Genomic DNA, 25,972 nt, shown 5'->3' on the forward strand with positions numbered 1-25,972 from the left:
CTCAGTTTTTGGATCATTCTGGGGCTTAGACAAGTGATAGGCATCAGGGTGCCTAGAGTGAGGTAGCGGCAGATATGATCGGAGGCAGAACCAAATGGACCTAGGGACCTTTTTCCGCAAAAATGTAGGCACTGAGGGAGTTTAAGCGCCTACAGGGTTAGGAGGCAGCCAAGCAGGAGTTTTGTAGATTGCAATGGCCGATATATGGGCAGTTCATTGTCCTCTGTGGAGTTTACTCCTGGGGAAATTGTGCATAACGTCAGCACAGCAGAAAAATGCACTCTGCAGTTTCCCTTTGCTTCCTTGCAGCTTCTCTTTGCTTCCCCGCAGAAACCATTTTCTGCATCAGTACTCACTCACCCCTCCCTGGGACACGTGTCTGTTCAGGTGAGGGCGGGGGGAAGAATCCCTGGTCATCCAGGGATGTTAGTCCCAGCTGGTGTGGTGGAGGATGGAGTTCCCCCTCCCCCTTCCCTGCACGGAGCAGCCATAGCTGGGTCAGATCAAGCCCCAGAAACTTCCCTTGGCTGCAGGAAGCTCTGCACCTTGTGTGTGCGTGTGTGTGTGTGTGGGGGGGTCTGGGTGCAGGTGGGTGAGGCTCAGCGGGAGGGATGTGGGGGGTGGGTCCGGGTGCAAGGGGGTTGGGTGGCCAGAGGGAGCAGCTCTTTGTATAGGGACCCTTCCCCCCACCCACACACCTGGAACATCCGTACTGAGCCCCCTCCATATCAGGAACCCCCCACACCCAGAACCCCTCTACTGAGCACCCCAAACCCCACCCCACTGAGCCTCACCCCATGCATCAGGAGTCCCTCATACCCAGACTCCCACCCCACTGAGCCCCAAGCAGCTTCACTCTGATCCCCCCATCCCATCAAGCCCCAGTCCCTGCCCTCACCACTGAGCCCTAATCACCTTCACCTGGGCTCCCCTCCCATCCCCCCTGCACCGAAACCCTGTGCATCCAGATTCCCACCCTGCACCCAGACCCCCCACCCAGCTCCCTGCACCCAAACTATGCCACACAGAACCCTGGTACTCTTAAGGGAATTCTGCACCAAAAAATTAAAAATTCTTCAAAGTTCTGCATATCTTAATTGTCAAAATAACACAGAAACACAATAAGAATATAATCATACCATTTTCAATTATTTTGGTAATTTATTTCAAAATACTCGTCAGCAAATACTTGAAAATGCTGTGATTATATTGTGTTATTTTGACAAATAAAATATGCAGAATTTTAAAATATTGTTCGCAGAATATTTATTTTTTTGGTGCAGAATTCCCTCAGGAGTAGAAGTTGTCAGCCCTCACTGGAAATGCCGAGGTCAGGGCAGGCTGCAAAAGGGAGAGCAGACACTCCAAGACTGGGGTGTAACACTGAAGTTATTCTCCTCAACCAGTCACAAACTGTGCTTCTGATTCCCCACACTGGTTATCAAGAAGCCAAAAAAAAAAAAAAGAAGAAGAAATCACACAGCCCCCTTTGTTGCATTCCAATTCTCTGGCTCCCAATCACAGCTAGGTCCAGTACAGTGAGAAGTTATTTTAAACTCTGCTCACATATACAAAATGTTCTTCTGACCCCAAAGGGTCAGCCATATTACTAGGTCAGTATAGTTTTGGATCTTACCCAAAATACCACGCTACCAGCCAGTCCTTTAGTGTCTAAAACTAAACGTTTATTATAAAAAAAAAAAAGAACAAGAAGAGAGATGTTAAATGGTAAAACCGTCACATGCATACAAAGACTTCAAAATCCATATATCAGGTTCCTAGCAGTATTGGTGAGTTTGCTAGCTTGAAAGTCCCTCTGGAACATATCCACAGCTTGGATGGGTCATTCAGTCCTTGTTCAGAGCTTCAGTTTGTAGCAGAGTTCCTACAGAGGTAAGAAGCAGGACTGAAGTAAAATGGAGAAGATGCAGGATGCCTTTTGCCATGCAGTCTGTGCATCCTTTGTTTCAAACAAAAAGCTGCCCAGCACATGGCTTGGAGGCCTTAGAGTTCTGTCCATAGGCATGCCCCTGCATGCCTTGCTGAGGCACAAGGTGTATCTGCCTTCTCTCAATGGGTCAGTTGTATAGCTGATGGTCCTTATTGGGCCTCAAGCAGGCTAGGCAGATCTGATGCCCAAACTGTCTGGGGGTAACACCCAGAAGCATAGCACAAGTTTGAAATACAGACATACGTATCTATAACTCATAATACAAAGGTGACACAAATACATAAATGAGATTATCATATCTGGCAAGTTATGACATTTTTGCAGATACCTTACATGGCATATCTGGCATAACTCATTACAATTTTATAATATTAATATTCATAATATCCTCAAGTGTTCCCCAGATTCCATACAGCGTTACAGTTATTACCACATGGAATCCCATTTTCAGATTCCTTTTACAGTTCTTAAAGCCTGATCCAGCACCTCCTGAAGTCAAAGGGCATTGTTCCATCGGCTTCAGTGAGTGCTGGATCAAACCCTTAGATCGCAAGCTCTTCCAGGCTCTTTGTGTGTGTTTGGCAGCATGTAGCAAAATGGGGACCTGACCCTAACCGAGGCTTTGCACTGCTACTGCAGGATCAATATTTCATCGTTTTTATGAACAGAAAAACTTGTAAGCTGAAAAATGGAGAACCTTTGTAAATTAGGCACATTAGTCTATGTGGTGCTATCTTGTTGTCATTATGTTTCTCTCAGTATACATATTTTATAATGCTGGAGTAACAGCCCAAAGAACAATAAAACTGCAGTCCCTTCTCACACCTGAATATCTCTTACAGTTGTTTCTGCAAGGTATATTAACTATCCGCAGTGCAGTTTTTTCATAGTGTATTATGGTGATGACAATAGCAAGTTACTAGCAAAATACAATGTGAAAGGAATATCTGATGAAGTATGCTGCTTTGTGAAGTTTTGGTTGACCAATATAGCACTGGGGTTAGATACTGTGACAGACCCAGACCAGTGGGGTACAGGAGTCTGGTCCTATTGGGATCCAGGAAGTGGGCGGGCAAAGCTCACCCACTGCTAAAGGATCCCCCCCGCAGCCTAAGGGGGAGATCCACAAGACCTGGAAGCCAAGTAATTACGGGGGACAACTAATGAAGAACAGGGACGGGAGTGCAGTCAAAGGGTCAAAAGAAGGGAACCGGACGGGGACACCGAGCAGAGGACCCCGGACAGCGCCCACCGCTCCTCAAAGGCGTCAAGGGAGTCGGTGGATACAGGAGTCTGGTCGAAGGCAAATATACTGGCCACTGGATGAACAGTTTTCTGATCCCTGAGTGACCAGAGCAGGGGCTGCACTAGAGCAATCAAGAACCTGCCAGAACCAATTAAGACAGGCAAGCTAATTAAGACACCTGGAGCCAATTAAGAACATACTAGAGTCAATTATGGCAGGCAGACTAATCAGGACACCTGGTTTAAAAAGGACCTCCCATCAGTTAGGGAAGAGGGTGTAAGGAGCAGGGAGTGAGAAGGTGTGCTGTTGGAGGACTGAGGAGTACAAGCGTGATCAGGCTTCAGGAGGAAGATTCTGGGGTGAGGGTAAAGAAGGTGTTGGGAGGATGCCATGGGGAAGTAGCCCAGGGAGTTGTAGCTGTCATGCAGCTGTCACAAGGGATACTGTGGACAGTTGCAATCCACAGGGCCCTGGGGTGGACCCCAGAGAAGAGGGTGGGCCTGGGTTCCCCCCAGCCTCCTCAACTCCCTATCTGAGACAAGAGGAGGTGACCTGGACTGTGGGTCCCACCAGAGGGGAAGGTCCCTGGCCTATCCCCCGACCCACTAGGTGGGTCAGCAGAGACTGTGGGGATTGTTCTCCTCCTTTCCCCATGCTGGCCAGTGATGAGGTTAGCTGAGTGAATGGCAGGTTTGAGCTACTAGCAAAAGTGGCCAAACTGAGGGTGGCTGTGAATCTCTGAGGCAAGCAAATCTGCCAATAAGCGCAGGACCCACCAAGGCAGAGGAGGAACTTTGTCACAATACACAAAGGGGTCTTAGACTCAGCATTGCAACGCCTAACATTTAGGCCCCCTGTCATCTAGTGTAATCCCTGCGTTAGGCACATAGGTTTCCTATACAATCTATTGGGAGAGTTAGGTGCCTAAGAATGAGATCCATAAAAGCTAGTGCCCTGAATAGGGAGCTGCCTAAGGGCTTGTCTACACTGCCACTTAAGTCAATGTAACTTACGTTGCTCAGGGGGTGTAAAAGAGCCACCTCCCTGAGTGATATAAGTTACATCGTCTTAAAGTGGTGTCTACACCATGACATCGCTTCTGCCTTTCATTGAGGTGGAGTAATTAGGCTGAAGGGAGAACGCTCTGCTCTTCACCAGATGTGCTACAGCCCTTATAACCTTTAGCCCTACAGTTGGAGAACTCAGCCAGGATGTGGGACTGGACGCAGAGTCTACCACCTCCTAGGTCAGTGACCTAACCACTGGGTTGCAGAGTTATTCTCACTCTCTGACTGGCCCAATGAATATTTAATTACTTATACACCTTGGAAAAATTTCACTAGGAGAGACTGAGAAAGACCTGCCTAATAATACTCTATAGCCCAGTAGTTGGGGCTTTCTGGGGAAGACCCAAGTTCTAGTCTCTGCTCAACATCAAGTAGAGGATGGACTTGAACTTAGACTCCCATCTCCTTGATGAGTGCTCTATCTGCTGAGCTAAAGGTTCCAATATCAACAATTCCTCCTCTGGAGTTCTATGCAGGGCCTGGTCCAGTAGGCAGCCTCTGAGAGCACTGACTGAATTGGGCCCCAGAGGTGAGAGAGGCAGGAGAACACCTAGTCTAAAGATGCCATTGAGGCTTAGGCATTATAGGCCTGGCTTGAGATGAATAAGTAAAAATGAGGGAGGCCTTATTTCTTGGAAGACAGAGTTAGGGAGGTAAATAGATCAGCAGGCTGAAAACAGAAACTTTGTACTTAATGAGGTAGGTAAATGGGTCAGTGAGCTAAGAGACAAAATGCCTAAACTAGTTAAGATAAGGGGGAACACCCAGGGAACCATCTACAAAGAACAAGATAACAATGGACTAGATAAGCCTGGAATGTAAGCTGTGGTAAAGAGTACGTCGAACATGGACAGTGCATGGACAGAGCATGCTGGACAGAGATTGGTTTCTACAAAGTAAGCAAGCCAATTCCAGAATGTGTAATGTAATGAAATGTGTAAATGTGTACAGAGGGAGAGATTTCTGTGTAACTTTGGATGTGTGGTACAGCCTATACCTACCCCCTATGCTGGAGTCTGATTAACTCAGTGTAGTTTTGTTGTATGCCAAATAAAGGAACCAACAGGCATGAGCTAGATCAGGGGCAGGCAACCTATGGCACGCATGCCAAAGGCAGCACGCGAGCTGATTTTCAGTGGCACTCACACTGCCCCGGTCCTGGCCACCTGTCCGGGGGGGCTCTGCATTTTAATTTAATTTTAAATGAAGCTTCTTAAACATTTCAAAAACCTTATTTACTTTACATTCAGCAATAGTTTAGTTATATATTATAGACTTATAGAAAGAGACCTTCTAAAAACGTTAAAATGTATGACTGGCACGTGAAACCTTAAATTAGAGTGAATAAGTGAAGACTTGGCCCACCACTTCTGAAAGGTTGCTGACCCCTGAGCTTGATGTTTGGACTGAGTTGGCTGTGTACTTGCTCACTTCAAGATTTTTAGGTTCTGTGTCTTAACACTTTTGGGCATAACAAAGTGCTTTATTAAGGACTAACAAAGTTAATGTGGGAGAATACTGGTTTCACTTGAATTAGAATCATATCTAGTCACATTGCTATGTAAAGGGGGATTTTTTTATGGGATACAAGTGACCTCTGGATTCAGACTCTTCATTTGCAAATAGTTGAATATGGAATGATGGATAGTCAAATGCAATGAATGTTCAGTAGGTCCTAATAGGATGTGGACACTTTCATTGGTCTGATGGAAAGTGAAACTGTAGCAAATGGAAAAAGGGATCCTTTTAGTGTCTGTAAGTGGCACTGTAAATAGCAAGCTGTTTACTGAAGCCAACTTTAATTAATTCCCTGTATGACTGAAACCCTTATGGTCTCTTAACATAATTAATAATCAGCAATAATTCATTATATGTGGCTTCCTGACCTTAAACATGGACATAGTAATTTATTAAAAATAGGGTGATAATTAATAATGTCTAAAAGGTTTGCCGCAAAAAAAGTTAAATATCTGGTAAGATTTATTAAGGGGCTAAGTAGATTAAGATTTATTAAGGGGCTAATTAAGATTGATCTACTAGTCCTTTATTTTTTAAACTTGAGCTTGAATCTGGGTCAGGCAGCTGTAGAAATACACTGGCTGGTGTTTGATCAGTTCCCACTGGTTAATGGTCTCTGTGAAACCTATGACACTAGTCTGGCATATTTTTCATTGTGTTCTTAAAAGTCATCTGTAACTGGTGTATTATGGGTAGAGTGAGGCTCTAGGAATGAATAATTTCACTTATTCTCATCAGGATAGAGAAATACTGAAATCCTTATTCAAGGTTAGACTACTGCCAGCCTGTGTGGGGGTGCAAATGTAACCCATGCCTCTTTGGTGTGGCACTCTGTCCCCCTTTTGTGACGGTTAGACAGCTAGAGATTGATGAGTCTGCTACAGCCTTGGCTAAGAGACATATGTATTTTAGCTCAGGCAATGGCGGCTCATGCATTAAGCTCCAGAAGTCCCAGGTTTGATCCCTGCTGCCGATGACCAGGGGTCTGTCAGCCTTACATTACAAGTGGGGGCTCATCTGTGATTTCAGCTGGGAAGTTGTCAAGGTTCCTCCACCACTCTGAACTCTAAGCTACAGATGTGGGGACCTGCATGAAAACCTCCTAAGCTTACTTTCACCAGCTTAGGTTAAAACTTCCCCAAGGTACAAATTAATTTTATCCTTTGACACTGGATCTCCACTGCCACCACCAAACTTTAACTGGGTTTAGTGGGAAACGTAGTTTGGACACGTCTTTCCCCCCCCAAATCCTCCCAACCCTTGCACCCCACTTCCTGGGGAAGGTTTGGTAAAAATCCTCACCAATTTGCATAGGTGACCACAGACCCAAACCCTTGGATCTGAGAACAATGAAAAAGCATTCAGTTTTCTTACAAGAAGCTTTTAATAGAAGTAAAGGAATCACCTCTGTAAAATCAGGATGGTAGATACCTTACAGGGTAATTAGATTCAAAACATAGAGAATCCCTCTAGGCAAAACCTTAAGTTACAAAAAAGGTACACACACAGGAATAGTCATTCTATTCAGCACAGTTCTTTTCTCAGCCATTTAAAGAAATCATAATCTAACACAGACCTAGCTAGATTACTTACCAAAAGTTCTAAGACTCCATTCCTGTTCTATCCCCGGCAAAAGCAGCATACAGACAGACACAGACCCCTTGTTTCTCTCCCTCCTCCCAGCTTTTGAAAGTATCTTGTCTCCTCATTGGTCATTTTGGTCAGGTGCCAGCGAGGTTACCTTTAGCTTCTTAACCCTTTACAGGTGAGAGGATTTTTCCTCTGGCCAGGAGGGATTTTAAAGGGGTTTACCCTTCCCTTTATATGTATGACAGAAGTCTTTGAAGCTCAGGACATGTTTCTCCAGCCAGGGAGAGTATGTAACCTGTGCCTGCTTGATGTGGCACTCTGTCCCCCTCTAGTGGAGCTAGACCAGCTAGAGATTGCTGAACCTGCTACAACCTTCATTAAGAGAGATGTACGTTTTAGTTCAGGCTCATGTATGAAACTCTAGAGGTCCCAGCTGCCATTGACCAGGGTCTGTGGGTATTACACAAGGGCAGAGGGAAACAAGGAGCCTCACCACTATTTAGTCTTCTGTGCAGGAGTCATGCAAGGGGGTGGTTTTACATTATGGTCCTAGGCTTGTTAACGCTTTCAGCACGGGACAAGTTGTACTAGGTTGTAGCTTCTTTGGGACATAAACTTTCTCTTTTTCTGTATTTGTATAGTGCCTTGTGCAGAGGGGCCCTGATCCTGATTGAGGCATCTCGGTACTACTGACCTACAAATATATAATAATATTGGAGCTGGTGAGGCTTGAAAGGGACTGCATGCTGCACCTTCTCTAAATGTGGTGAGCCATGCTCCAATGTACTTCTGAAGCCCACAGGAGGAATTCTAACTGCAGTGTGGCCCCTCTGCACCCCTTACCTTCTCCCTTACCTTCCTTCCTTCCTCATTTGAGTGGCTTTTTCTCACCCTTCCAGGCATGTTTAACTCCCACCTTGTACAGTATATTAGATCTTAGGCTCTTTCTTGCCTTACTGTTTTAAAAAAAATACTTATATCGACTAAATGACTTGCCTGACGGCTTCTTTAATGATCCATCATGTTCACTGCTTTAAAGCTATAAGGGCAATCCTGCTGCTTTGTCAACCCACTCACAGCTAAATGCCTAACTACATGAAGTTTTCTGTGCTTTTGATTTGAAGATTTCATATTCCCTGACTTTTAAAATAACTTTTATTTTTGTCTATAATTTTAAAAAAAATACTACTCCAACAGTTCCAGCGACATAGTTAGTACATGAGTCTTCAAAAATAGTACTTTTGATCAGGGGATGGGGTAGATGTCATACACCATGCCATGAGAGAGTCATTTACATGGCCACAACTTTAAAATGTGTGAATGTAGTTGCATGAAGGTGGCATTGAAGGGGTTATGTAATCTTCCATTTATTTTAATTTAAGGAAAAAGGCTAATGTAGTGCCCATCTTTAAAAAAGGGAAGGAGGAGGATCCGGGGAACTACAGGCCAACCAGCCTCACCTCAGTCCCTGAAAAAATCATGGAGCAGGCCCTCAAGGAATCAATTTTGAAGCACTTAGAGGAGAGGAAAGTGATCAGGAACAATCAGCATGGATTCACCAAGGGCAAGTCATGCCTGACTAACCTAATTGCCTTCTATGATGAGATAACAGGCTCTGTGGATGAGGGGAAAGCAGTGGACGTGTTATTCCTTGACTTTAGCAAAGCTTTTGATATGGTCTCCCACAGTATTCTTGCCAGCAAGTTAAAGAATTATGGGCTGGATGAATGGACTATAAGGTGGCTAGAAAGCTGGCTAGATTGTCGGGCTCAATAAGTAGTGATCAATGGCTCGATGTCTAGTTGGCAGCCGCTATCAAGCGGAGTTCCCCAAGGGTCGGTCCTGGGGCCAGTTTTCTTCAGTATCTCCATTAATGATCTGGAGGATGCCGTGGATTGCACCCTCAGCACGTTTCAGATAACACTAAACTGGGAGGAGTGGTAGATATACTGGAGGGTAGGGATAGGATACAGAGGGACCTAGACAAATTAGAGGATTGGGCCAAAAGAAATCCAATGACGTTCAACAAGGACAAGTGCAGAGTCCTGCACTTGGGATGGAAGAATCCCATGAACTGCTACAGACTAGGGACCGAATGGCTAGGCAGCAGTTCTGTAGAAAAGGACCTAGGGGTTACAGTGGACGAGAAGCTGGATATGAGTGAACAGTGTGCCCTTGTTGCCAAGAAGGCTAACGGCATTTTGGGCTGTATAAGTAGGAGCATTGCCAGCAGATCGAGGGATGTGATCATTCCCCTCTATTTGGCATTGGTGAGACCTCATCTGGAATACTGTGTCCAGTTTTGGGCCCACTACTACAAGAGGGATGTGGAAAAATTGGAAAGTGTCCAGCAGAGGGCAACAAAAATGATTAGGGGGCTGGAGCACATGATTTATGAGGAGAGGCTGAAGGAACTGGGATTTAGTGTGCAAAAGAGAAGAATGAGGGGTGATTTGATAGCTGCTTTCAACTACCTGAAAGGGGGTTCCAAAGAAGATGGATCTAGACTTTTCTCAGTGTACCAGGTGATAGAACAAGGAGTAATGGTCTCAAGTTGCAGTGGGAGAGGTTTAGGTTGGATATTAGGAAAAACCTTTTCACTAGGAGGGTGGTGAAGCAAAGGAATGGGTTACCTAGGGAGGTGGTGGAATCTCCTTCCTTAGAGGTTTCTAAGGTCAGGCTTGACAAAGCCCTGGCAGGGATGATTTAGTTGGAGATTGGTCCTGCTTTGAGCAGGAGGTTGGACTAGATGACCTCCTGAGGTCCCTTCCAACCCTGATCCTCTATGAAACCAAGGAGGGCCAAGATTTCAAGAAGGGCATGGTTGAAGGTGTCAAAGTTGGCGGATAGGCCCAGGAGGATGGAGCACTGTTTCTGAGAGTTGGCTAGGAAAAGGTCATTACAAAATTTGTCATGAGCATTTTCAGGGGAGTACAAGGGGTGGAACCCGGATTAGAGAATTTCTAAAATGCAATTTGAGGAGAGGGACGCCAGTGACTATAAACCGCATATTCAGTTATCTTAGAGATGAAAGAGAGAGAGAAGATGGGGCAGTAGTTGGAGAGGCAAGTGGGGTTAAGGGAGGAATTTTTTAAAATAGAAGAGGCTAAAGCATGCTGATATGTATGTACTCAGTTTTTCCAAGCATTCCCTTAGCTGATTTTTTGTCATAAGATAAATTGTCAAAATTTTCATTATTTCCTTAATATCTCATAAACATTTTTAAAATGACACTTGCTACAGACTGCTTTTAAAAATCCCACCTTATTTCTCTAATACCTTTGTTTAGCATGGATTCATTCTGCCTTTTTGTTGCCTTTATCTTTTCCCTGCAAACCTTCTAATTAGCTGTGTATCTTTACTAGGTTTCCCTCTCCTATCTCTGTCCCAGTACTGGTTGTTTTTTATTCTCTTGTGAAGCCATATTGCCTATTTTACTCTTTGCATTTTTCTTTCAGTGGAATCATAATCTGTTGGGCAAACAACATAATTATGTATATATTATATATCTCTCTGTTAGAAGGTTTAAATTTTTGAAATGCAGAGTAGACATTAAACAGAATTTGTCTTAATACCAATATCATTATTCTCATCTGGTTCCAACCAGTATGTCTCAAACAGTAATGACTGAAATGTACATGATTTTGTTCTAAAGGAAACACTGTTTTTCAGACTCACAGATTGTGAGAGTTGGCATGTCTGCTGACACCTAACATTCTGTTCAGTTATCTTCTCAAGATAGCAGCCTCTTGTTGAAATCACACTAATGACGAAAGGATAAAGCTCCACTTTCTGGCATTCTAACTGAAAAACATAGAAATTGGATTACCTTGCTCTCGCCTCTTCTTTTTATCTTTCAGGCTATGTAATATTTTCAATCTCCTGTCTTCAAATTTTCAATAAAGAGACGCCTTCAGATACTAGCATTACATCCATTTATCCCTGTTGTTCCTTTCTGAATCTGAATTAAAGTTGTTCTGAATTCATGACACATTCCTCATACTTCTGCTGTCCCTCTACATCTATTACTCCGATTGACTTCAAAGGAGTTCCATGCCTGGAATGACTGCAGGACAGGGCCCTTGAAATCAAACATTGTACTGTTTTCCCTGAGTAGTGGGGTATTTTAAGTAAAAACTCTATTATATTTCCTTCTAAGTAGAAATGAAAAGATTGAACGGCTTTTTATGTACTGAGTATAAAAATATTTCCACTGCCAAGGGTAAAGTAGAATCATAGAATATCAGGGTTGGAAGGGACCTCAGGAGGTCATCTAGTCCAACCTCCTGCTCAAAGCAGGACCAATCCCCAATCAAATCATCCCAGCCAGGGCTTTGTCAAGCCTGACCTTAAAAACTTCTAAGGAAGGAGATTCTACCACCTCCCTAGGTAACGCATTCCAGTGTTTCACCACCCTCCTAGTGAAAAAGTTTTTCCTGATATCCAACCTAAACCTCCCCCACTGCAACTTGAGACCATTACTCCTTGTCCTGTCCTCTTCTACCACTGAGAATAGTCTAGAACCATCCTCTCTGGAACCACCTCTCAGGTAGTTAAAAGCAGCTATCAAATCCCCCCTCATTCTTCTCTTCTGCAGACTAAACAATCCCAGTTCCCTCAGCCTCTCCTCTTAAGTCATGTGTTCCAGACCCCTAATCATTTTTGTTGCCCTTCGCTGGACTCTCTCCAATTTATCTACATCCTTCTTGTAGTGTGGGGCCCAAAACTGGACACAGTACTCCAGATGAGGCCTCACCAGTGTCGAATAGAGGGGAACGATCACGTCCCTCGATCTGCTCGCTATGCCCCTACTTATACATCCCAAAATGCCATTGGCCTTCTTGGCAACAAGGGCACACTGTTCACTCATATCCAGCTTCTTGTCCACTGTAACCCCTAGGTCCTTTTCCACAGAACTGCTGCCTAGCCATTCGGTCCCTAGTCTGTAGCTGTGCATTGGGTTCTTCCGTCCTAAGTGCAGGACCCTGCACTTATCCTTATTGAACCTCATCAGGTTTCTTTTGGCCCAATCCTCCAATTTGTCTAGGTCCCTCTGTATCCTATCCCTGCCCTCCAGCGTATCTACCACTCCTCCCAGTTTAGTATCATCCGCAAATTTGCTGAGAGTGCAATCCACACCATCCTCCAGATCATTTATGAAGATATTGAACAAAACCGGCCCCAGGACCGACCCCTGGGGCACTCCACTTGACACCGGCTGCCAACTAGACATGGAGCCATTGATCACTACCCGTTGAGCCCGACAATCTAGCCAGCTTTCTACCCACCTTATAGTGCATTCATCCAGCCCATACTTCCTTAACTTGCTGACAAGAATACTGTGGGAGACCGTGTCAAAAGCTTTGCTAAAGTCAAGAAACAGTACATCCACTGCTTTCCCTTCATCCACAGAACCAGTAATCTCATCATAGAAGGCATAGAAAGAAATGGACTGCTGCACATGCATACTGCTGCACATATGTATAATCAAAACTATAACAACCGATATGGAAGAAGAATACAAACCTAATATTTTGATGAAACAGCAATTTGCTGATTTATGATTGGATATAAACAAAACAGCACATATTCAACCCGGATTTAACCTGTACCATTTAAATCCACTGATTTCAGTGGGGTAGAGTTACTCTGCAGATTAATTTAGCCCAATTTGCCGAACATAATTTTGCCAGTTATGACATGGCACTTGTACAACATATCTAGGCACTGACATGGCCCTCATTACTGTATTATTTACACACCTCACAATTATTAATGGATTTTTTTTCCTCACAAGGCCTCTATGAGGTATGGACATGTTCTCCCCGTTGTACATGTAGGATCCTGATGCAGACTAGGTGACTTGCCCAAAGACACACAGGAAGTGTGTGGCTGGGCCAGAATTTGAACTCAGATGTCTTAAGCTCATGCCTATAGATTTTACAATTAAATAAACTGGCATTAAATTTCAGCATCTCATTTATTAATTTTTTAGTAGAGATACCTGCTCAAGGAACGGTAGAATACGAATAGCCAAATTATCATGATATCAAGTTAATAACTTGAAGCTGAGTCCTAACTGTAAACCTATGGTAGGTTACTTTTCCAGTGACGCAAGGCACAAACTTCAGCTCCAAATATTCTAGGTAATCAAGCCTGACTATCGATATTGTAATCAGATGTTCTCATTCCTTGTTTATATTGTGAGAAGAAGAAAGTGAACAAACTATAAAAAAGCAAAATCAATTTTCTGGTTTTGTTATAAAAAATGTGTGAAATGTAAAAAGTAAAGAAGTGGGTGGCATGAGCATTACATTACTAAAATTGAAACATTTTTTAAAAATCTAAACTTATTGATAGCACGTATACCATGTATTTTCCAGACCAGGTCCTTTAAAATATTTGCTTAAACAATGGAGTCTAAAGGTAATAATATTCAACCTACTAGAACTGCTACAGTAAAATACATATATACAGACTAGACACGCGTCCACCATATACGTCATAGATTAGGATAACTGCACATGTATTTCCGTCAGTGGTTCAGCAAGGGAACCCAATCTCAGGCTTCCAGCTCCCCAGCTGTTGCTTCTCTTGGTTGGAGACCCTTCTGATCAGCGTATGTCCAGCTGAACCATTCCTGTCTTCACCATGTTGCTCTCAGCAAAGACAATCTGCCTAAACAGAGCTGCTTGCTTTCTCTTAAAGACTGACAACAGCGTGATTGCTACAGATAAAAGTTACCACACAGCTCTTTCTAAGCAAGCCTACCTTATTCTTAAGGTAAAAAGTAGGGCTGTAGATTAATTGCAGTTAACTCATGTGATTAACTAAAAAAACTTAATCGCACTGTTAAACAATAGAATACCAATTGAAATCTATTCAATATTTTGGATGCTTTTCTACATTTTCAAATATATTGATTTCTGTTACAACACAGAATACAAACTATACAGTGTTCAGCTTATATTTTTTATTACAAATATATGCACTATAAAAATGATAAACAAAAGAAATAGTATTTTTCAACTCAACCCGTACAAGTACTGTAGTGCAATCTCTTTATCGTGAAAGTGTAACTTACAAATGTAGATTTATTTTTTTTGTTACATAACTGCACTCAAAACCGAAACAATGTAAATCTTTAGAGCCTACAAGTCCTCTTGGTACTACTTCTTGTTCAGCCAATTGCTAAGACAAACAAGTTTGGTTACATTTACGGGAGATACTGCTAATTCTTATTTACAATGTCACCTGAAAGTGAGAGCAGGCATTCGTATGGCACTTTTGTATCCAGTGTTGCAAGGTATTTACGTGCCAGATATGCTGAACATTCATATGCCCCTTCATGCTTCGGCCACTATTCCAGAGGACATGCTTCTGTGCTGATGATGCTTGTTAAAAAAAATAATGCGTTAATTAAATTTGTGACTGAACTCCTTGCAGGAGAATTGTATGTCTCCTGCTTTGTTTTACCTGCATTCTGCCATATATTTCATCTTATAGCTGTCTCGAATGATGACCCAGCACGTTTGTTTTAAGAACACTTTCACAGAGGATCTGACAAAATGCAAAGAAGGTACCAATGTGAGATTTCTAAAAATAGCTATAGGACTTGACCCAAGGTTTCAGAATCTGAAGTGCCGTCCAAAATCTGAGAAGGACAAGGTGTGGACCATGCTTTCAGAAGCAACACTAAGATGTGGAAATTACAGAACCCGAACCACCAAAAAAGAAAATCAACCTTCTGTTGGTGGCATCTCACTCAGACGATGAAAATGAACATATGTCGGTCCACTCTGCTTTAGATCGTCATTGAGCAGAACCCGTCATCAGCATGGACACATGTCCTCTGGAATGGTGGTTGAAGCATGAAGGGACATATGAATCTTTAGTGCATCTGGCACGTAAGTATCTTGCGACTCCAGCTACAACAGAGCCATGCAAATGCCTGTTCTCACTCTCAGGTGACATTGTAAACAAGAAGCAGGCAGCATTAGCTCCTGCAAACTGTAACCAAACTTGTTTGTCTGAGCGACTGTCTGAACAAGAAGTAGGATTGAGTGGACTTGTAGGCTCTAAAGTTTTACATTGTTTTATTTTTGAATGCAGTTATTTTTGTGTACCTAATTCTACATTTGTAAGTTCAATTTTCATGATAGAGATTGCATGACAGTACTTGTATTAGGTGAATTGAAAAATACTATTTCTACTGTTTTTTAGAGTGCAAATATTTGTAATAAAAATTAAATATAAAGTGAGCCCTGTACACCTTGTATCCTGTGTTGTAACTGAAATCTGTATATTTGAAAATGTAGAAAACATCCAAAAATATTTAAAGAAATGGTATTCTATTATTTAAAAGCTCCCTTAATCACGCGATTAATCGTGATTAATTTTTTTAATCACTTAACAGTCCTAGTAAAAAGCATTACAGAGAAATATATTAAAAACAATAAAAGAACCTACATGCACGATAATAAGGTTACCAGAGTTCATCCCAACTCTAACATGAGTTCTGGCAAGAGCAGTCTTTCAACACCCCAGCCTAGGGGTTTCCTTGTGGTTACAAGTTCATCACAGCTTCAGCTCAGAACAAGTACACTCATGACAAGGTTTGTCCACCCTTTTATACAGATAAGGGGTGTTTGATTTGATTTGGAGTTTCCAGAAGCAGTTATTTAGTATTTAATGGGCCTCTCTCCCCATGGCGTACCTTCAGAAGGTTTGCTTCAGAGGGGAGAAGTTGCATTCCCCTCACCTCAAGGTACTTCCTAGGAAACCACTTCACAAGTATTGTTCCAAAAAGACTTTTGAACTTCCTTATACCTTCCAGAAATTGTATTAACTTTGTCTTCCTGCTCAAGAAGATCCATACAAACTCACAATAGTACATAAACCTTTGCACTTCTAATACGTTGTATCCCAAAGCTATTAACCCTAATTCAATAAGGTTCATTCAGAATATTACAGGATATTGTCAGTCTGTCACAGTGACTTTTTATCATTTTGCTAAATGTTCATTGTACACCACAATGTAGTAGTCCTCTACTAAAACAAATATTAAATTTTAGAAAGATCTCTCCTTGGTAATATGCATGAAAGGCCTGATGCAATGTCTGTTGGATACCATTGACTTTTGTGGGCATTGGAGCAGGCACCATATCTTGCAGCCTTTATTCAAGCAAAACTCCAATGGATTTCAATGGGACCTTTGTTTGAATAACAGCTGCAGGATTAGGCCAATGCTGACAAACTCTAGTATCTTGTGGACAGTGCTATATGCATTTGTTGTGCATTTAAAATAGCCAAATTCAAAGTCATGCATGTAGGAACAAAGAATGTAAGCAAGTCTAACTTACAAGCTCACTGGAACATTATGTACAGTTCTGGCGTCCACACTTTAAAAAGAATGTTGACAGATTGGAAAGGTTAAAAAATGAGTCCCAAGAATGATTCAAGGTTTGGAAAATCTGCCTACAGTGAAAACTAAGGGAGCTCGATCTATTTGGTTTATCCAAGAGAAGGTTAAGAGATGACTTGATCATGGTCTATAAGTACCTATGTGGGGAGAATATTTCTAATAATAGACAGTTTCAGAGTAACAGCTGTGTTAGTCTGTATTCGCAGAAAGAAAAGGAGTACTAGTGGCACCTTAGAGACTAACCAATTAAATAAATTGGTTAGTCTCTAACGTGCCACTAGTACTCCTTTTCTTTCTAATAATAGAGAGCCCTTTAATCTAGTATTTCTTAACGACTGGTCTGGAGACAGGTGCCGGTCCCTGAGATCTCCCTGACTTTTTTGGAAGGCAGCAAGCCAGTCCCTGCTATCAAAAAGGTTGAGAAACACTGGTCTGGAAGACAAAGACATAACAAGATTCAGTGGCTGCAAGTTGAAGCTAGACAAATTCAGACTAGAAATAAGGCATAACCGGCAGTGTTTATTAACCACAGAACAACTTACCTAGGGATCTGGTGGATTTTGCATCACTTGAATTCTTTAGATCAAGAATGGATACAATTTTAAGAGATATACTAGCTCAAACAGAAATTCCGAACTTGATACAGGAAATTCTATGGTTTGTTATTCAGGAGCTCAACTAAGGCTATGTCTACATTCCAAGCTAGTGGTATGAGTCCCTTGCTTGGGAATTACTTGCATTAGCTTTCAGCAAATAAACCAGGGAACATAACTCTGTTTTATATTGCAAGACCGTTTTATGTTAGACCACCCCAGAGGTGGAAATATCAATACAATTTTTAGTAGCAACTGAACACTGAATTTTCTTAATTCATCACATTGGAAAAAATGCCCTACCCCTTATTAAATTCCCTGCACCACGTCCCCATATTTGACCTTGGCATGGGGAGACTAGACTTGCTCTCAGTTAAGCCTCACAACATGCTGTGCAGTAGGTAAATTTCCTCCTGTACAGAGGGGGAAATTGAGATACAGGGGCTAGTGGTCTGATATATTGATCACCCACAGCTATCATTGACGTTGCCACTCAAGCTCTTAGGTTTTTGATCCAGTATTCTGACACTCCTATACTAAAAATATAAAATAGGGGTAGAATTGTCAGTAAAACAAACACATAGCGCCGCCGGTAAAGGGAAATTACTTAGGACAGAGGGAAAAATTAGGCTAGTTGTAAATCTGGGAGTTTTCCATATGGGTATGCACATAAGAAAACGGAATGAGATAACCGTTTTGAGTCCATAATGCAGTTGTCACATAGAGCAATTCTAATCTATGTATACATTGTAGGGTTGCCAGGTATCTGGTTTTCGATTGGAATGCCCGGTTGACAAGGGACCCTGGGGTCTCCGGTCAGCACCGCTGACTGGAACATTAAAAGTCCGATCAGTGGTGCAGGCAGGCTCCCTACCCAGCTCTGTGTGACTCCCGGAAAGCTGCTGGCATCTCCCTCTGGATCCTAGGCAGAGGGACAGCCACGGGGGCTCTGTGCGCTGCTTGCACCCCCAGAGTCAGCTGAGCAGCTCCCATTGGCCAGGAACCACTGCCAATGGGAGCCGAGGGGGCGGTGCCTCCAGGCGTGGGCAGCGCGCAGGGGCATGTGGTCACACCTCTGTCTAGAAGCCGGAGAGAGATGTCACTGCTTCCCGGAAGCCGCCTAAGGTAAGTGCCACCTGGAGCCTGCACCCCAACCCCCCTGCCATGTCCCAACACCCTGCCCCAGCCCTGAGCCCCCTCCTGCACCCCAAACCCGAGCCCCACCCCAGAGCTGTCACCCCCAGCTGGAGCCCTCACTGTACCCTGCATCCCAACTGCCTTCCCCAGTCCAGATCCCCCCCTGCACCCTGAACATAGAATCATAGAATCATAGAATATCAGGGTTGGAAGGGACCCCATAAGGTCATCTAGTCCAACCCCCTGCTCGAAGCAGGACCAATTCCCAGTTAAATCATCCCAGCCAGGGCTTTGTCAAGCCTGACCTTAAAAACCTCTAAGGAAGGAGATTCTACCACCTCCCTAGGTAACGCATTCCAGTGTTTCACCACCCTCTTAGTGAAAAAGTTTTTCCTAATATCCAATCTAAACCTCCCCCATTGCAACTTGAGACCATTACTCCTCGTTCTGTCATCTGCTACCATTGAGAACAGTCTAGAGCCATCCTCTTTGGAACCCCCTTTCAGGTAGTTGAAAGCAGCTATCAAATCCCCCCTCATTCTTCTCTTCTGCAGACTAAACAATCCCAGCTCCCTCAGCCTCTCCTCATAAGTCATGTGCTCTAGACCCCTAATCATTTTTGTTGCCCTTCGCTGGACTCTCTCCAATTTATCCACATCCTTCTTGTAGTGTGGGGCCCAAAACTGGACACAGTACTCCAGATGAGGCCTCACCAGTGTCGAATAGAGGGGAACGATCACGTCCCTCGATCTGCTGGCTATGCCCCTACTTATACATCCCAAAATGCCATTGGCCTTCTTGGCAACAAGGGCACACTGTTGACTCATATCCAGCTTCTCGTCCACTGTCACCCTTAGGTCCTTTTCCGCAGAACTGCTGCCTAGCCATTCGGTCCCTAGTCTGTAGCGGTGCATTGGATTCTTCCATCCTAAGTGCAGGACCCTGCACTTATCCTTATTGAACCTCATCAGATTTCTTTTGGCCCAATCCTCCAATTTGTCTAGGTCCTTCTGTATCCTATCCCTCCCCTCCAGCGTATCTACCACTCCTCCCAGTTTAGTATCATCTGCAAATTTGCTGAGAGTGCAATCCACACCATCCTCCATCCCTAGCCCTACTCCAGAGCCTGCAGCCCCAGCCCAGAGCCCATACCTCCTCCCAAACCCCTGCCGCAGCCCAGAGTCCTCTCCTGCACGTCAAACCCCTCATCCCCAGAGCCCGCACCCCCAGCCCAAAGCCTGTACCCCCTCCCGCACCCCAACCCCCTGCCCCAGCCCGGAGCACTCTCCTGTGCCCCAAACCTCTCATCCCTGGCCCCACCCCAGAGCCGCACCCCCAGCTGGAGCCCTTACCTCCTCCCACACTCCTACCCCAGCCTGCAGTCCTCTCCTGCACCCCAAACACCTCATCTCTGGCCCCACCCCAGAGCCCGCAGCTGGAGCCCTCACCCCCTCTCACACCCCAACCCCCTGCCCCAGCCCGGTGAAAATGAGGGAGTGAGTGAGGGTGGGGGAGAGCGAGTGATGGAGGGAGGGGGATGGAGTGAGGAGGGTGGGCGTGACCTCGGAGAAGGGGCAGGGCAGGGGGGGGTGGGTCAAGGGTGTTCCGTTTTCTGCAAATAGAAAGTTGGCAACCCTAATACATAGTCTTTATTCAAAGGTTATCACAAATAGTTAAAAAGGTGAGAATCAAAACACTGTTATAAAGGAAAAGTTGACAAGAAGCACTGAGATGTCACACAGATACAGATGTCTTTTTCCATTGCTCTGTTATGGAGCTTTTTTTGCCAGAGTTTGACTCTCCATTGAAAGAGCACTCTGCTGCTAATCCGTGGACACTGGCTATGTTTTCCAAGTAGCAAATGGATATAGGCTAAACAGACAATCAGCTATTGGCAAACAGTCCTCTCATGAACAGTTTAATAAAGTCTTACAATCTATGGCTAAGTTCTCCGATAGCCGTTTTGAAGTTGAAGGAGAGTTGTCTGTGGAAAGTAGGGGATCAGATAATAGCTCCTATAAATAAAGGATTTCTGTTTGCCCATTTAACACCAAATTAAATTATATTCAGTGATACAGAAAACTACTTTAAAAACTGATTTTAACTTTGTTGCGTTTTTTGGGAAGGTTTATAAAAATATTCATATTTGTTAAAACTTCCTCTTGGAAATTAAAGTGAAGCTTGGTTCTGAATAGAGTATTAGACCTTATGGTGATTATTAAAAACCAGTTAATCAAGAGGAATAAATGAACTGAGAACACTGAACTGCTTACTCGAGCTAGCATGCTAAAAATAGCAGCATGGACTTTCCAGTTTGGTTTCCAGCATGGGTTTTCCAGCCACCCGACCCCCTGGGCTTGAGAGCCTCAGCTCCAGCCTAAGCTGCAACATCCCACTGCTATTTCTAGCATGATAGTTTGAGCCCCACTAATACAAGTCTGTCTACCTTGGCTTGGTGGCTCACTCCTAGCTGGAGTGCAGACATACCCTCAGGAGCCCTGTTTCCATTGGTTCCCCTGCCCCACCTGCTCTGTGTGCTCCTTCCAGTGCAGCTCAAAGCACCCAATCCTGCATGATGCCTCTTGCTTGTCTGCTTATGTATAGCAAAATCATTGCTGAGGTATCCATCAAAGTCAGTGGGAAATGAAACCGCTCAGCACCTTGCCCATAAGTGCTCTGAGTGTGGAATGGCAGTTAATGGTGCTGTGAGTAGCAGTAACTTTCATGCTATGTTATGAAAGAAAATCCACTGGGTTCAGAGCGGAATTTATTGTGTAAAGGCTTTGTGGAAAATTAAAGGTGAATCTGAGAAGGCCAACAGACATCATCCCCCTGTTTTTCGTCTGAGGAGGGATATTGGTTTTAGACATGCTTAAGTTCTAACAACCCACACTGTCCTGTAGCCACACATCACAAGGTTTTTTTTCCTTGAGGGTCAGACCATAGTTCTCAAAGCAACACAGTGATTTTCTTGTTCAGAGGAAAAGTAGAAAGCTGATTGTTCTGACTAATCTAGGAACTCAAACAAAGTATGTTGACAAGATGTAATTGCTGCTCCAGTTGTGAGGAAGGGTGGAACCTCTGTTGTTTTGAAGTTCTTTGAGAGACTGTCTTCTGATCTAAAACTGGTCAGCTTAGACGTGCTATTTACTCCTGTTGGTGAGATAAGACCCTTTTGTAAAGTTCACACTGAGTTAAAGAAAAGAAGAAATATATGTTGACGTTAGCTACTATTCCCTTAGCTTTCATTATTAGCCACTATACACAGAGAAGTCATAATTGCCATATTGGAACAGACCATCATCCATTTAGTCTGCTCCTCTAGTCTAGGCAGTGTCATGACCCTATATTTGTGCATCAAGGAAGGTGAAAGCCCCCATAATGCTTGTGGCCAATTATGTAATGATATTCTTTAGGGTGAAAATCTCCTTTCTGACCCCCTTTAGCTCTCAGTTTATACTCTATGGGAGAGGCCCATGTCACTTTATAAGCAAGTTAGACTGCAAATTATTTTTATTCATGTAAATGTCTAATCCTTCTCTGTTAACCTAGTGTCAAATTCTGCCTTCAGACATATGAGTAACTCCCATTGCTTTCAATAGGAGTTGCACTGGTGAAGGTGGAATTGGACCATCACTGTATTTGTCTGATTAATGTCCTGCAGAGGAGGATAGCTTGGTTTATATGCTATGTATAAAATAATTTCCTTTTACTTGCTACTAATCTTAATGAGTGTCTCTTTGTTGTGTTATGAGACAGGACACATAGAACCCAGTTGGATTTCACTATAATTTTTATGACTGTATATAGTGCACCTCTGTCATATCCCTTTTTACTTTTCTACCTTCCAGATTAAATTTAATCCTAATATTTTAAATCTTTTCTTGTGTCTAACCTGTACTCTTCCCTTTGCCTTACGTTGCTTCTCATTTCCTTTCCCTTTATTGCAGCTCTGAGATAAAGCAAACACAAATGTTTGCAGTATTTGAGGTTGGAAAGATTGATATAATGCCATCATATATTTCCTCTGTTATTCTCTGTCCTTTTGACTTTTTTTCAGTTCTGCTGTGCATTGAGCCAGTGTCTTCACAGGGTCCTCCCCAATGACACTTAGAACAGTAGCAGCTAATTCAGAACCCCATCAGCAGGCCAGATTCTTCTGTCTGTTTCACTGCTGTAAATCCAGATCAATTCCACTGAAGTGAATTGAATTAATCTAGATTTACACTGGTGTCTGAGATCAAAGTCTAGCTCTGTGTGTTCAAGCAGTGCACGCCCCTCCCCAACAAAATGTAGAACTGGCTGTTCTTTTTCCTTGTTAATATTTCCAGCGCCTTTTATTGATGTTGAAAATGTAGATTTTGCCAAAGAATAGAATATGTATTTTTTTACTTATGGAAAGTTTACACTAATAAAGGAAAATATTTCTTCATTTGAAAACTCTTTGTATATGCTTGTACAATACCTCGCACAATGGGGGCCTGATCCTGAGTGAGGAGTATGTGCATTATGGTAATATAAATATTAAATAATTATAAGAAAAGAAAGTTAACTGGCCTGATTCTGCAGGCTTTGTGAAGCTAGCACTTTCAATACAATCAGTGGGAGCTTGGGTGTGTAAGGGCTGTACGATAGGGCACATAAAGTAGCCAAAAATAGGAAATAATCTCTTTCAGTGTGCAGTGCCCTGCACTTACCTTCCTTGAATTTTATTTGCTGTCATAGTGCTCAGTCACTCACTTAGAGCCTTTCATTGAAGCCCATTGGTATTCTGTGGTGTGGGCAACACAGGATCGTTTGCAGCCATGTGTTTAATACTGTATAACAGGCACATGGAATTTGTTTTTTGCTTTCATTACTTCACTCATTTCATATATTTTAAGAAATATTTACCCAGAATTTGCATTTACATTTTTCAGAAAGTTGCTGAACTCCTATGATACGGTTGGTCTTATTCGTCTCAGTTTTGCTTCCAGTTAGTTTAGTCCATTATGGGCCTTATCCAAACTAGCAATTGTCTGACTGTGGATACTGTCATAAAAGAATGTGTAAGGGAAGCTGGGGCTAAAAATTATGTTAGGTGAAAACACAAGTACATTACCTTTTTGTGTTTTGGAAAGCAAAAATATTGTGCTTCATGTCTTGGATATGCCTTGCTTGATTGTTACTAATACTGTTGAGTTTTGTATTGTCTTTTTAGGGAAAACTGGCCATACAGAAGCGGTGCGAGTAGTATATCAGCCAGAAAACATCAGATTTCAGAAACTGCTCAAGGTCTTCTGGGAGAATCATGACCCGACACAAGGTAGAATGATGAGTGAGCCAGTATTTAATTATCTTACTAATTACAGCTGGGATAATTAGTGTTTGAGCTGCATGGAAGAGATGAACCTTGAAATCACATGGGAGCTCAAGAATATGGTTGCAGACATTTATTGACAGAAAGCGAGAGGGAAAGAGAGGGAGAATGAGGATATAGAAGCTCACAATACCCCTCCCCCATTACAGCTGTCTGTGCTGAGAAAATTCCCACAGAGAGAGGGACTAGACAATAGAAAATCCTTTCACCTTTCATTATGACAATTTTTCTTAATGCTATCTTTTGTCTCCTAAATTAAAGCATATTTCTTGGCAGCTTCAGAGTTGGCAATTTTATTCATGCATGGAAACTTTACCCTCCATAAGTTTTACATTTTTCATCCTTTTTAAATTACTATGGGTTTCTTTTCTGATTAGAGAAAATGAGCAAAAGGAAGTAAGACAGGATGCTCAGAGGTACCACCAGCAGCAACGTATTCGCTTCTTGCCTTATTCAAGCATTTTGGTTTAATTTATCCTCCTTGGAAGTAGCAACATGATGCTGTTATGCATATCTGCTCAAATGGAAATGATGAATTGTACTGAGAAAACATTTCAAGAGTATGTGTGTGAATAGCTTCAACAAACATCAACTCCAATATGATGCCCTGAAATACTACATAAAAATAATTCATTTCTACTTTCTCAACCTTGTCACTACTGTTGTCTTACATTTACCTATCTGGTTAATATTAAAAAGGACAATCTTAAGAGGGGTGTATGTTTTCTTCTCTTATGACTACCTGGAGACCTCAGCTTTAGTAACTGGAGTGGAGGCAAGAGGGAAAAAGTCCCTTTATCAGGAGACGTGGGAGACATCTCTTGAATATTTGGAGATCTGCTTCCTTGGGGTTTCAGTCCAGCTCACAGTAGACAAGAAAGAAAATTTAAAAAAACTGGCACCCTTTTCAGGTTGAACCTTCTTCTGGTCACCTGTTAACTTTTATTTCTGATCCATATGTGTCTATTTCATTTATACGCTGATCCTAAAAACCTCTACTCACAGGAGTAGTCCCCTGTGCAGAACCACTAATCTTCAAATGGGACTATTTGTGTGAGAAGGAGCTATACCTGTGAATTAGAGTACACAGGGTCAGGTCCTTATATTGTAAGGTTTCTTTTTGCATTACAGGATAGAGGCTGGAACACACCAATGTTCAATGCATTAGGAATAAGCTTACAACAGAAAAAATACCACCGCAGTTGGCAACAGTCGGCCACCTAGTTGACAGTCTCATCAGTGAGCTCATGGATTGAATAGCATGGAGGCCAAGTTAACGTCTCACTCCTAATAGTATTCTACTTAAGTCAGGGTTGTGGCATGTTGATGGAGAAATGTGGGAAAGTTTGTACTGCCACTGTCTGTTGTGGCTGTTTTACGTATTAATACAGAACTTCTTCTAGAGTAGAGGTTCCCCACTGTTCTGGTAATGCACAGAGAGATGGCTGGTCACATGGTGATGACTTTTTCCCCCCCCAGCAGCCAAATCCCATTAAAGAATTCCTACAATTCCTTTCCTTTGTCAGCAATTGCTGTAGTTGCCACAGGGGTATAATGAGACCACGAACAGGCGTGAACATGATTCACAAAACAGCGAGTGGAAGGGGTGGTATTCACAAGATGCTCGTGGTATGTAAATGCAGCCCATGCTGTGAAAAAGGTTCAGAACCTCTGGTCTAGCAGTTTTCACAGGCATTAACTTTAAACATCAGATACAGTTTTTGTTCAAGATAGTGAGAAAAAGGTTTCTGCCAAGCTGGCTGTCTGAATATTTTGCAGCAGCTTCCCACAGTGCATAGAATCAGACATGTAGAGCCGGAAGGGGCCTCGAGAGGTTATCTAGACCATGTTTGTGTAACCTATTCTTAAAAACCTCCAATGACAGGGATTCTACAACCTCCTGTGGTAACTTCTTCCAGTACTTAAATTATCCTTATAGTTAGATATTAGGAAATATTTTCTAACCTAACTCTCCTTGCTGCTGATTACTTGTCCTATCTTCAGAGGACAAGGAAAGCAATTGATCACCATCCTCTTTATAAAAATCTTTAACTTATTTGAAGACTTATTAGGGCATCCTTCAGTCT

General features: G+C 42.9%; 1 protein-coding gene across 2 annotated transcripts in view; it reads left to right on the forward strand.

The window, feature by feature from the left end:
* Positions 1-25,972, forward strand: part of MSRA (methionine sulfoxide reductase A) — a 444,569-nt gene that overhangs the window by 247,359 nt on the left and 171,238 nt on the right. For both annotated transcript variants that reach the window (XM_074947421.1, XM_074947420.1), the window contains exon 4: positions 23,727-23,831. In XM_074947421.1, coding sequence (XP_074803522.1) covers positions 23,727-23,831 — 105 coding nt within the window. The remainder of the gene's footprint in view (positions 1-23,726; positions 23,832-25,972) is intronic.

This window comes from Natator depressus, chromosome 3, assembly GCF_965152275.1.
Source record: "Natator depressus isolate rNatDep1 chromosome 3, rNatDep2.hap1, whole genome shotgun sequence".
In the NCBI taxonomy this organism is placed as follows: domain Eukaryota; kingdom Metazoa; phylum Chordata; order Testudines; family Cheloniidae; genus Natator; species Natator depressus.